Source organism: Nyctereutes procyonoides, unplaced genomic scaffold, assembly GCF_905146905.1.
Source record: "Nyctereutes procyonoides isolate TBG_1078 unplaced genomic scaffold, NYPRO_anot_genome, whole genome shotgun sequence".
In the NCBI taxonomy this organism is placed as follows: Eukaryota; Metazoa; Chordata; class Mammalia; order Carnivora; family Canidae; genus Nyctereutes; species Nyctereutes procyonoides.
This window is the reverse complement of record NW_026575034.1, coordinates 10,637,995-10,651,256: the sequence shown is the minus strand read 5'-3', so window position 1 is coordinate 10,651,256 and position 13,262 is coordinate 10,637,995. Positions and strand designations below refer to the sequence as shown.

Below are 13,262 nucleotides of genomic sequence, written 5' to 3'. Positions count from 1 at the left end.
GGGATGGATGGGAGCAGCAGCTGCTCCAGCCCAGGCAGGCAGGCTTGGGGCATTAATCCCATGCTTTGCATATTCCTCAGAAAACATTTATATCTTCAAGCAAAGGGAAACTTCTTGCTCCTTTATTCAAGAAGATTGATTTGGTTTAAAAGCACTAAATAAATAGCTAGCTAGAGAAAGGGTTTTTATTTTTTATAGTTCCTGAGAGGGTGTGTTTGCTCTGAAGCCAAGAACCAACTTCTAGAAAGGTACTAAATTGGCTAGGATTACTTTCATGAGAAGCAATTAAAATCGATTTCTCTCCTTCTGAAGCTCCTCTTTCACTCATAAGAGCAAATTAGCTCCCTGTCTAAAACACAGATTATTCACCAGGAATTTAGCTCTGGCCACATCCTCAACTAATACCAAATGTCAGGGGGGAGGCTGATGACAGCTCGCTTTGTCCTTCTGAGAGGACCCTGAGATGACACCATACCCTGCTGCCAGGAAGGAATGTGCTGGCAGGTATCTGCCTCGCCCCAGGGAGGGTGAAATGGGACCACCCCAATGCCCTGTCCAACCTCTTCATTGACCCAAGTGGACTGTGTTGGCAAGATGATGTCCCTCTAGGGCTCAGGTATGATCCAAAGTTGGGGCCAGAGTTGTCCAGACCCCATCACAAGATGCCGAATGGCTGTGACACAGGAGAGATGGGGAATCTTGGTTCTTAAGTATATAGATTCACCCCATATCTACAGGTTCCCAGGTCAGCTGAGCACAATCAGCTGCAGTAGAACTGGCCCTTTGTCATGTAAAGTGAGAGTAAGGCTCAATCTGGAATCCTGGACTCGTGATTACTATGGCCCCCAAGCTACCTTACTTGGCTTCCTACCACCAGCCGACTGGAGAGGCATGGAGACTGAGCCCCCACTTTGCTCTGGTGGTGTGAGTTGCCCCTTGAAGAGACATCCTGCCAGTTGGGGTTGAGAGCAGGTGGACAGGGGAACAGGTGGTGGAGGCCTGGCCTGAAATTGGAGGTAAGAACCCAGGATAGATGAAGAAAGGAGGGGTGAAGGGCAGAGGGAGCTGAGGCCCCAGGATGGCCACAGTTTGGGTCTCAGAGGGGTCTCAGTCCTCTCCCTGACTCCATCCCTGAAGGGATATGACCATAGCCTACACACAGGGATGCAGGTGGCAGGGGCGCTTCAGGTAAGCTCTCCCCATAGTACCCATCAGCCCTGGACCACCAGAGTCTTCTCCAACATGAGCATTTCCCCTCTTTCTGGTTGCTGTTGCACCCCGCTCTGACTCAGAACCAGGTAGGATGTGGACATTACACCCAGCAAACTGAGATGATGATCCCATGAGCAGCTCACTTTTGCCATAGCTCCCCATTCCCTGGTCAGCAGCGCAAAGGCATGGGGAGAGGTCCACCTGCCTAAATCCGTGTTGTGGGTGAGAGCCTGGCAGCAGGCCCCTGGGGACAGGGGGGCAGACAGATCCCACCCATCCCAGTGCCCCAGCACATGGCTGCCCCTCCATGAAGAAGATGCAGCCCAAGGAGCCACGGACTCTTCACCTGGGGAAGTGGTGGTGCGTGGAGGAAGACCAGCATCTCTTTCTACTTACTCCTCAAACCCCAGGCCCCAGAAGGAAGCCCCAAACCCCCTCCCTCAGCACACATGATACGTACACTTAGGCTTGCGAAGGGGTATTGGGTGCACCTCTGCGGTGATGGTTTTAGGTGAGAGCAGCTGTTCCTTTGAGCCCCAGTCTTCTTCCCACTGCTTCTTAAACTTCTCCTCCTCTTCCACAATCCTGAAATAAGATCCCCATGCCTGTGACTGGGGTCAGGATTTTTACAGGCCTGCCCTCTGTCTACTGGGAAACCCTGAACAGCCTGGGAAGAGGTCACGTGGCTCTAGCTGTGCTGAAGAAAACAAAGTCCCTTGTACTCGTCATAATCTGCATCGAGTGTGAATGCTACCCTGGGAATTACAAGACCACGTTCTAGTTACCCTAACACGATGGGCTAGAATTATGGAATGGCTACAGATAAAGGCGATCCACCATGGGACAAGAGGGCCAGGCAAACCAGGCCTGGAGTGGCCTCTGGCTGGTCACAGTCCCGAGAGCACACTCATGTCTGCACACTGGCATGTGTGTGCAGGCATGGGGACCCAGGCACTCACTGTTCCATCTCCTTCCGGTATCTTTCATTCTCCTCAGCTGCCTTCTGGGCAATTTCCTTTTTCCTTCTGAAACACAAATTCATGGCATGTTGGAGTCTATGCAAGAGACATAGAACATCCAAGATGGCATGCTGGAGACTATGCGAGAGAAGTTAACTCTTCCTTGGAGCCAATTCCTGATTTGAGAAAGGTTTAAAATCTTTCTTCCAGGCTCCCATCCAAGGATGCCTGGACCAGATTTGGATGCTGGGGAAACAGGTCCAACAAAATCTGGGCCCCGTGTATGGTTTTGTCTGGCACTGCTGAGTGGAGATTCTGTGATGCCAGGGATGGGAGGCAGATCAACACAGGCCCCACTCTATGTGTCTACCTCCAAACACTTAGATAAAGTGACTGATGACAGGCAGGGCCTGGCTGGAGTGAGGTCCTCCAGGAAGAGGACCCTAGGCCCCATGTAGTCAGGGCTGCTGGCCAAGGCCAGGGCAATGGGCAGAGGTACCACCAGGGCTGGTTCTCCAGGCTCATTCTGTGATGGAGAAAAGAAGTGAAGATCCTGTTCACTTTCCTTTCCCAAATTCCTTTTACACTCTTAGAATGTATCTGGAGTTGACAGTTTGTGTGTGTGTGTATGTGTGAATGGCTCACACCATTTATTCTTTCAGTCCATGATCTCGATCAACTCCAGGAAGAGGGGCCTTATTACCACAGACAGGTATGAATCCCAGCTCAGCCATGTGTGCCTTTGTTCACAAGTGGCTTACCCTCTCTGAGTTAAGACCTCTCAGTCTCCTCACCTGTAAAATGGGTGAATATCATCTATCTTCCCGAGCTATTGTAGGAATTAAGTAAAACGTGAACAAGGCCCTGACACAAGGCCAGCCACATGACTGATACTCAACAAATGTTAGCTACTTAGTGCTAATAGCATCCTCATCTTCCATACTCGTGGGTTTTGGAAGTCAGGGGCTCTCCTCAGCTGCAGGGAAGAGCTTGGTGGTCTGGCAGCAAGGGATGGCTGCAAGGACCACCACTGAACCCATGTGATCTGAAGACAGGCCTCAGGGGGGCAGGATGAATCTGGCCCAGGACTCAGTGGGCAGGGAGGGTCGGGGAGGAGCATCCGGGCTGGCCACACTTACTGTCGCTCCATCTCCTGCTGCTCCTGGAGGATCTTGTTGGACTCCATAGCCAGCCGCTTCTGCATGAGAAGCTCCTGCCGCTGCAGCTCACGCTGCCGTGCCTCCTCCAGCCGCTCCCGGTCTGTCAGGAACAGCTCACGGCCCTCAGGGAGTAAAAAGAGGCCCCTTACTCAGTCTCCTGGGAAGGAACCTGGGCACCCACTGCCACAGCCCTGGGGACCAAGATGCAGGTTGTCTTCACTGTGGCTCCTGCCGTCTCTGAGCAAGCTTCTCCTGGCTGGGCAGAGATCTCTCCCTCTGCTCTCTCAGAGCTTCAGGAATAGAGACCCTCTGGCCTTTCCCGGGAGTGTGTGACAGAGATCAGGGTCTGAATGGCTGGGGCTGGAGGTCAGGGTTTAGGGGCCCCCAACCGGGTCATCCTGGACTTACAGCTCCAGCTACAATGGAGATGGTCAGGCTGCGGCTACTCTTCAGCACGTTCACGGCCTGGGGGGACAAGCAGACAGTTGGCTGAAGCCTGACAGATCAGGGCGGTCAAGGTCTCTAGAGAGCACAGATGGTCTCAGACCACAGCAGGGAGAGAGAGGCATGAGAAGTAGAGGGCAGACATGAAAACGACCAGTAGCTGAACACCCCACCTCTTACCTCCTTGTGGTCCAGGTTGGAGAAGTCGATGCCATTGACTTCGACAATCTGGTCCCCTGCCTGGTGTAGAAAGGGAGAAGGGCAGCGTGTTTGCACTATCTGTAAGCCCACTCATCTGCACGAAGGGCTTCCCCTGGTGGCCAGGGTCAGATGTTGAGCCTTCAAGTGGCTGCACCTCAACTCTTCCTGATGAACACAGCAGTTAGAAAGCTCTGATGGGATCCTCTCAAGGTGCATCCACCTCATGTCTCTTTTATCAGTGGTCAAATATTATACCACTAGAGGTTCATTCCTTTGGCTTAATTTATGACATTCGCTTCAAAAATGTCATAAATCATCTTGTAGACACAGGAGCCCTTTGGTTTCTCATATAGCTGAGGCTGTTTTGAGCCATGATAATAATTTGTATAACAGCTAACATCCATCAATCACCTACTATGTGCCAGGCACTGTTTGAAGTATATGTATTAATTCACTTAATGAATTAATCCACACAACGACCCTAGAAGGAAGGCTATGCCCCCATTTTATAGGAGAGGAAACTGAAGCGTAGCAACAGGAGGTAACTTGTCCAGAGTAGAGAGTAAGAGCTCTGGCTCTGGCCTCAGACTACCTAGGTTTGGATCTCAGCCCTATCACACTTATTACACGATCTTATTATCACTTATTACACAATGTGAAAAATCACATACTCTCTCCAAGTCTCAGTTTCTCCATCTGTAAAATGAGGATAATGACACTACCTAATTCTCAGCGTTCTTGCAAATTTTAAAGGACTTAGAACAATGTCCGACCCAGGAAACACTCAGTGAACATCAATTCTTTATTATTACTACATTCCCAAGCTCAGGAGCAAAGGCTCTTGGAGCTGGAGAAGACTGTAGAAAGGTTAAATATGAAGCTTTCCTTGGGGGCGGGTAGGAATCATAGCCAGTGGCTGCTGGGAGAGGGCTGTGTGATCATCGTCTGACCCCTTACCCCACTGGGGCCGTGCCAGGGTCACTCACCTCTAACCCCACCTCGGCAGACAGGGAGCCAGGCTTCACGTGGCTGATAAAGATGCCGGGTTTCTGGACGGGCCCACTGGAAATGCTGTGGAAGAGATGGGAAACCAGGTGAGGCTCCGCTCATCCCTGCAGCATTGTTCATTGTCAGTGTCCTGTGTTCTCTGCTTGCATGTCCTGTGCTCTGGCCCCTGAGGCTCCAGGTCACCAGGAGGTTCAGCACCCGTGGTGCTCCATTCTTCACCTGTCCAGCCTCATTTCCCTGTGGCAAATGCCACAAAAAAAAATATTTGTAATTCCCGCTATCCAATCCCTCACCCAATATATGGCACATGCTGTTTCTTCTCTCTTTCTAGTACTTTCCTATTCATTCCTTAAGACTCAAATGCTATCTCTTCTACAAGGTTCTCACCAAGCTCCTTAGTCTCTCCCAAGCCTCAGCTAGCTGCTCCCTCCTCAGCGCTCCTAAGATACTACACCTAGAATGGCATTTGTGCCATTATTTCCTCCTCCCACACCTGTGGCAGGCATCACTAATCGATCACAGCACTCTTTTCTATCAAATCTAGATACAGCCTTACAGTTCTTTCCAAAGCACAGGTGACCCTGGAACAACATGGGTTAGAACTGCATGGGTACACTTATATGTGGATTTCTTACAGTATAGCGCTGTAAATGTATTTTCTCTTCCTCATGATTTTCTTTTTTAAGATTTTATTTATTTATTTGAGAGAAAGAGCACAAGCAGTGGGAAGGGCAGCAGGAGAGAGAGAAGCCGGCTCCCCAGCTGAGCAGGGAGCCCAATGCGGGGCTCAATCCCAGAATCCCAGGATCACAATCTGAGCCGAAGGCAGGTGCTTAACTGACTGAGCCGTCCAGGTGCCCCTTCCTTATGATTTTCTTAACAACAGTTTCTTTTCCCTTGCTTACTTTACCGTAAGAAGATAGTATATAATACGTAAAACACAAAAGATGTGTTAAGCAACTGTTTATGTTATCGGTAAGGCTTCCAGTCCACAGTACACTATTAGTGAAATTTGGGGAGAGTCAGAAGTTTATACATGGATTTGGGATGATGCAGGGGGTCAGCGCCCCTGGCCCTTGTGTTGTTCAAGGGCCAACCGTAGTACTTGAGGCCGCGACCACTAATTGATTAGAAATAGCACAGTACGGGAGATCTATCTGCCATCTCTGATGCAAAACACAACTCCATCAGAGCGCCTGCCCCTCTACGCTGTAGGCTTCCACATTCACTATATTCTATCTTGTAATCTCTTAGGAAGGAGGGACTTTATATCACTTATGCTTGGCAGAAAAGTGTTAAATAAATGTGAGTGGATGGGAATAATTTGAAAAACTTAATAACAGCTGACGTTTACCAGCTGCTCACTACCTACTAGGCACGAAGCTGGTACTTCCGTGATCTCCTCCGTCCTCACAACAACTAGTTTTGTGGGGATCCTAGGCTCAGAGTGGCTAAGCGACTAGTCCAAGGTTCTAGAGCTCATAGGTGCCAGAGCAGGGGCTGGAAACTGCATCTATAACTGTGGTACCTGTGTGCTTAATAAGAACACCCCACGTGGCCTGATGCCTGTTTGCAATTCCCTGGCTGCCACTGAAGGAAGCCCACAAGGTAATAAATGACCAGGGAACCGTAACAGAGATCATCACTCGGACAGGCTCCTTTTGCAGTGACTGAAGCCCACCAAAGGAACGTGGGTCTGCTTTTGGGCTTCAGCTTCCTCATCTGTAAAATGGGCCTGCTAAAACTGTCCCTCTGGCCTTGGAAGGCTGTTGTGAGGCTCAGAAAAGAAATCAGGTGCCGAGAAGGTCATCTCTTCAGAAGCAGCAGTGAGAAAGGGGGAGGGGCTAGGGGTGTACTGGGGTCTCTTGGCCATGAGTGACCCTCAGGGCAGGCCTGCCACCTACCTGCAGCCAAGGCCCCGGGATCCCACCAGGCTGATGAAGACCTTCTTCTCCTTGTTTTCCCGACTGCCAGGGAAGCTCAGGGTACTCCGCCCACCCTGGAAGAAGTACCAGATAAGGGTCACTGGGTGTGCAAGAGGCTCTTGATTTCACAAAGCCCTTTAGAGCAAGCACCGCTATCCCCACATGGGACTGCTCACCGATATATCCCTGGGGGGTATGTCTGCACCAGCTGGACCTAGCTGAGGGCCCAGCACCCTCAGGGACCTTCTGGATACCCTCGGAGCCTGTCTGAAGCTCCTGAATGCACATCTCTGGGGCAACCCTCCCTTTGGGACTAGCTGCCCTTCCTTGAAGACAACCCCATCCAAACCCCAGCACAGGTGGCCCTGACCCTTACCTCAGATTCTGACACAAACTGATCCACGTACTGCCATTTGAGGGGTTCGTCAGGAGAGCTGGTGGGAAGGGGAAATAGAAGAGCAGTCATTAGAGAGAGATGTGTGAGGAGCCAGGCTCCAAATCCAGATCTGCCCGTCTGGAGCCTCCAGCCACCTCTGGCCCAGAAGCAGTGCTGGCCAGGCTGACGCCGGACCCCACAGCCAATCCCAGGACCCTGAGCCCACGGGGAAGAATCTGCAGAGGAGGGTCCTGCTCACCTCTTCACAGGAATCAGGCCAATGTCTGTGGGAGAAAGGCAAGGCAGTTAGCACGGCTCCTCTGCCCTCCCTTCCTCCCCCAGGAGCCAGGGACCCCGCTGCCTACCTCACCCTAGCCAGGCCCCCCTTGAGTGCCCCCTGCCCTCTGGCCTCACTCACGTCTCACTTTGATGGATACAGTCTTCTTGGTCCTGATAAGGTTGATGACCTCCTCGTGGGTGCAGGAGGAGATGGAATATCCGTTGATGCGCACGATCTCATCCCCTACCTTGGCCACAGACGGAGGGAATGGGCACCAGGTTGAGGGGGCCTCAGGCAGCTGGGCAGGCTTGCCACCAGATGCTCTGGGCCTGCTCTCCGGGAAGAGGGACGCTGACCACACCTTTCCTCAGAAGAAACCTTGGCATGGACCCTAGTACTTTTTTATAACCAATGCACTTTCCATTAGTCTAAAGGATCCCCTGGTAGTGACACTTCCAAGCAGTCTTTCTGGCCCATTTTGCAGATGGGAGCACCAACACGGGAGGTGAGAGGCACAGAGAGTGGGCAGCAGAATGGAACTAGAACTCGGGACTCTGTGCCCTCATTTCAGTGCCCCCCTTTTTAAAGATTTTATTTATTTATTCATGAGAGACAGAGAGAGAGAGAGAGAGAGAGACAGACAGACACAGGTAGAGGGAGAAGCAGGCTCCCTGCGGGGAGCCCGATGTGGGACTCAATCCCAGGACTCTGGGATCACGACCTGAGCCAAAGGCAGACATTCAACCACTGAGCCACCCAGGTGCCCCTTCAGGGCCCCTTTTGCCCCACTGGGTCACCATCAGGATCTGGAACCCATACAAAGGACACCCCTTCACCTACATTCAAGCAGCTCTTCCTTGGCCTTTGCCCCACCCTGCCCCAAGGAGCAAGCTCTCCAGTCTTTGTTAATCACTGTAACACGGTAAGTGAGTCAGGGCGGGGAACTTCTATGATTCCTGACTCAAGTTTGCATCACTGACACACATGCAGTTTCTTTCTTCCCACCCTGTGGAAGCTCAGTGAACATTTTAACTCAGCCACAGCCCTGGCCTCTGACCCCCATGCTGGGCGAGCAAAGAACAGTGAATAAACACAAGGCTTTGGTGTCAGATGTCCTGGCTTCAAACCCCTGCTTCTATTCTCATTAGCTGAATGGTCTTGGGCAATTCTTTTTTTTTTTTTTTATTTTTTTTATTACTCAAAAAAACTTCATTATTTATTTAGGTTTCTGATTCTGTGCTTGTGCCTTCAAGACTTTCACAATGATTTTCTGCTCTTCAATAGGGAAAGCATGCTTGATCCTGTCAACAAACACACAGCACACATGGAACCACCATACCCCCTGCTGCTGCTGCTGTGTTTCTTCATTTTAGACCTTTTAAGAACTCTAGGTACCTGGGCACCCTGATGGTGCACTTGGTTAAGTGTCTGACTCTTGGTTTCAGCTCAGGTCATGATATCAGGGTCATGAGATCGAGTCCCACATCGGGCTCTGCACTTAGTGAGGACTCTGTCCCTCCCCCTCTGTTCCTTCCCTACGCTCTCTTGCCCTCTTGAATAAATAAATAAATAATCTTAAAAAAAAAAAACAACTGTAGGTGTCACAGCACAAACTCCTCAAAGCTGGCCTGAGCACATGCCACATGCAGAGTCTGGTGCCTTCCAACTCTTCTTGGTCTAAAGGTAAATGATTCTATTAGCAGGGGTTCAGAGCAGCCTAGTTTTGCTCAAGGCTGTGCTATAGGATGGCCTACAACTGTGTGTCAAATGCTGGATCATTCTGAATGTCTATGGATGCTGTCCCCAGAAGAGGAAAAAGGACCTTGTGCAAGTCTCTTGAACCTTCTGAACCTCAGTTCCTCTCATCTGTAAAATGGGGAAATGTTCTGGTTGCTTCAAGAACTAAACATGTACGTGTAAGCCAGCCAGCACCTGGTATACCATCAGTAATCAATAAATGGTCATTATTGTTATTAGTTGGGTCCAAGCCCTAAAGACTCCTGCTCTCTCTGCAGGACATCAGGCCTCATTGGATCAGGAGAGACAGGGGCTCACCGGCCTGCAGGGCCAGCCCTGGATACAGAGCTGTGGTGAGCTCATCCCCTGCTGGATGCTGCTGCAGGCCCCTCCAGGTGCCTTAGCTCTGGGGATCAGTCCCGAAGCTCTTCACTTAATAACTGCAGGGCTAGAGGGACCCTCAGTTATCAGATGAAACTGTGGCCCAGGGTGAAGATGTTATCTAAGGTCACACAGCCTGAGCTGCAAAACAGGGACTGGATCCTGAGTGCCCCTCTCCAGCTTGAGGCCAGGCCAAGTCAACCGGCAGCTTAACTCACATCACATGTACTGTCCCTTTGGGAAACTGTTGGTACATGTAGGGGACACAACTTGACTCTGTGGGGTCTGGGAGCTGGGCAGGCATGCAGCCTGTGAGGGGTTCACCTAGGCCAACTCCCACCCTCAACATCCCTACAGAGTCACCTTTTCGATGTTACCACCTCAATGTTTCCCTTCCACACCTCCACACACCTCAGTCCTCTTAGGGGCCTGATGAGAGTGGCAAGGGGCTCAAAAAGACACCAGAGAGACAGGCTTGCTAAAGACCTCTCTAGGTTTCTAGGGACATCTCGTGTCAGGAGAGCAGCCAGGCTAGCTCCTTGTACCCACATTTTACAGCAACTCTGTTTCTGTTAATCAAATGAGGAAACTGAGAATCAGAGAACAGAAGTGATTTGCTCAGGGCACCTGGGTGGCTCAGTGGTTGAGCGTCTGCCTGCCTTCGGCTCAGGCTGTGATCCCGGGGTCCTGGGATCGAGTTCCGCATTGGGCTTCCTGCATGGAGCCTGCTTCTCCGTCTGCCTATGTCTCTGCCTCTTTTTTTCTTTTATTTATTCATGAGAGAGAGAGAGAGAAAAGAGGCAGAGACATAGGCAGACGGAGAAGCAGGCTCCATGCAGGAAGCCCAATGCGGAACTCGATCCCAGGACCCCGGGATCACAGCCTGAGCCGAAGGCAGGCAGACGCTCAACCACTGAGCCACCCAGGTGCACCTAAATAAAATCTTAAAAAACACACACACACACACACAAAAAACAAAAGTCATTTGCTTGAGGTCACCCGGTTGGTAAACAGTGTTGCTGGGATTTGAAGTCAGGTCTCCCCTACAGACAACAAGTTTTGTCTCTTGGGCATCTAGAAGCAGAGAGGGAGGGCACCTGGCCAAGCTTGGCTGCAGTTCCCTACATCCTGTCCTCTCTGGATTCCTGCCACCTGTCACAAGTGACCTCAAGTCCCACAGGAAAGGCAGAGATTACTCTGTCCATTTTACGGCTAGGACAACCAAGGCACACAGCATCATTCTCTAGCCTGGGACTGCAGAGCATGTGGTACAGTGTAGGCGGCCCTGTGCAGAGCAGAGGGCAAAGCTTCAGACAGGACACACTTGAAAAAAATCTAAACTATATCCAGTAGGTGGACAAAACAGATCAAATCAGCAGGTCCTTCAGTCTAGCCAGGCTGTGTCTGAACATGTCCCTCCCCTGCCTTCCAGAATCTTCTCCTGTCTGCAGATCTCAGGCATGAGATCTTCCCAGAAACATGAACCTCAGACAGGTGAATGGATGTGGATGTTGTCCCCAAGCTCCTCTGAGTGAGGTTCCCTGTGTTGTTCCTAAAAGGAACCTGTTTGGGACCCCAGTCAGAATGATTCCCATACAGCCCCTGGGGCTCAGGCTACCGTATCAGCTTTCCTCTCTCTCGCTCCAGAATGGAACCGTGCAAAAGGCCCTTTGTGCAAAGGCCACAATGAAATGACGATCTGAGGGATGGGGGCACAAAGGACAGATGAGCCCGGCAGCCCAAGAAAGAGAAGATAATTTATAAGCCTGAGAAACAGGTGGGAGGGTAGACTTCTGAGTTGCATTAAAATGCCCCGATGGCCCCAATAGGCATCGTTGAGAAATGCCTGTCCTAGTAGGAGAGCTCGCCCCGGAAAAAAAGAGGGCCTCCGTCGATGCTGAGAGAGGAGCTCATTATGGTTTTTTTTTTTTCCCCTCTGGCTGTGTTTCTGGGCTGGAAAATGTGCCCCACAGGAGAAGAGTAATGAAGTGGCTGAAATTTCAGCCGCCACTGGCGAGCCGTGAGACAGGGATTTAGAACAAAGCAATGTCTGTCCGCTCCCACTTCTTGTACCGTAAGTCTTTGAGCCCCCCAAAGCCCCTGTCTTGGCAGCCTGATAACAAACATGCTGGCAGCTTTGGGGTGGGGGGGCTGGGAGGGCCTCTTCGATCTGGGCGCATGAAAACCCAGCTCTGGGCTCCTCCAGCAGGAGCGAGATCTGGAGGTCAGCCCATCTCTGCTCAGGCACAGAGGTGTGGGACCCCGAGGGAGAGGCACCCTGGGGTGCTGAAGACAGATCCCTGGGCCTGGCAGTCCAGAGACCTGGGTTCAGGTCCTGACTCGGCCACTTCCTGGCTGTGACTTTACTCAAGTCTGTTAACTCTGGAAAATGGGGATGATATCATGAGGACCAGTTGTGAGCACGTCACCTGGCACAAAACAAGTGTTCATTAAATCTCCCTCCCTGCTTACTTAACAAACACATAGCACTATGTGCTGGGCACTTTTGTTAGTACTTTAGGATATGAATCCACTGTCTCCTCATGACAACCTGATGAGGTAGGGAATGCTATTGTTATTCCCATTTTATAGATGAGAAAACTGAGGCATGGGGTTAAGTAATTTCTTCATAGTCCCATAGCTCATGAGTTGCAAAGCCAGGACAGTCTGGCTCTGGGGTCTATGCTCTCAAACACCACACTACAGTGGGATTTCCTTCTCCCTTCCAGTGAAAGGCTACACGTCCAGAGCTTCAGGTGCCAGGAGGTAACTACGCTCCTCCTTTGGGAAGTAGGGGAGGGGGAGGGGGGATTGCAGCAGCCAGGTTCCCAGCTTGACTGAAGAAAACAGGCGACTGCCCGCAGCCTGATTTCTATGGGCCTGAGGAAAATCTGTCAGGATGTGTGGGCCTCTTCCTCCCCCAATGTCTCAGAAAGGCGAGGCGATCCCATTGTGAGGGGAGGCAGGAAGGCCGAGGCCCTGACCCCTTGTTCCGCGGGACTCTGCTCACTCACCTGGAGCCCAACGCTGTCAGCCTGACCGCCTTTGATGAGGTGGGAGATGAAGAGCCCGCAGCCGAACTCGAGGCCCCCACGAACACTGAGGCCCAGGCCTTCGGGGTGCAGACGGTCCAGACGCACCTCCTTCAGCTTCCTGCCATGGGAGGAGCCAGTGATGGCCCTCCCCGGTGACCTCTCCCACCCCTGCCTCTGGCCTGGTGGCACCGTCTGTACCTGGAGCGCCGGGGAGTCAGTTGGTCGTACTCCACCTGGTGCTTCAGTGGGATCAGGGGCCTGATGGCGTCAAATAGTGGCAGGCGGCTAGGCTCATTGATGACCAGCTTCAGGTCTCCCACAAGCACGGCCACGTCCATGGTTCTGCAGAGACACAGGGAACACAGGGAGCCTCATCCATGGCCACGGCCTCTGACACCCAAGGATCCCCAGAGGAACTGGTCCCTGGCTGGGTCCTCACCCATTGAGTCCAGGCCTTGGAAGTGGAGAGAACGCTCCTGTAAAGCCCAGAGCCCCTAATTCTGAGCCAGGGGCCTCATGAGAGCTTCACTATTCCACATTTAAT

General features: G+C 51.7%; 1 protein-coding gene and 1 pseudogene across 3 annotated transcripts in view; both read right to left on the bottom strand.

Annotated features, from left to right (window-relative positions):
* Positions 1-13,262, bottom strand: part of USH1C (USH1 protein network component harmonin) — a 44,416-nt gene that overhangs the window by 24,528 nt on the left and 6,626 nt on the right. For all 3 annotated transcript variants that reach the window (XM_055317505.1, XM_055317507.1, XM_055317506.1), the window contains exons 3-14: positions 12,917-13,060; positions 12,698-12,836; positions 7,704-7,812; positions 7,545-7,569; positions 7,286-7,343; positions 6,889-6,983; positions 4,963-5,047; positions 3,956-4,015; positions 3,740-3,796; positions 3,311-3,453; positions 2,172-2,237; positions 1,673-1,797 (exon numbers count right to left, since the gene is read on the bottom strand). In XM_055317505.1, coding sequence (XP_055173480.1) covers positions 1,673-1,797; positions 2,172-2,237; positions 3,311-3,453; positions 3,740-3,796; positions 3,956-4,015; positions 4,963-5,047; positions 6,889-6,983; positions 7,286-7,343; positions 7,545-7,569; positions 7,704-7,812; positions 12,698-12,836; positions 12,917-13,060 — 1,106 coding nt within the window. The remainder of the gene's footprint in view (positions 1-1,672; positions 1,798-2,171; positions 2,238-3,310; positions 3,454-3,739; positions 3,797-3,955; positions 4,016-4,962; positions 5,048-6,888; positions 6,984-7,285; positions 7,344-7,544; positions 7,570-7,703; positions 7,813-12,697; positions 12,837-12,916; positions 13,061-13,262) is intronic.
* On the bottom strand, positions 8,782-9,344 carry LOC129504696 (60S ribosomal protein L34-like; annotated as a pseudogene).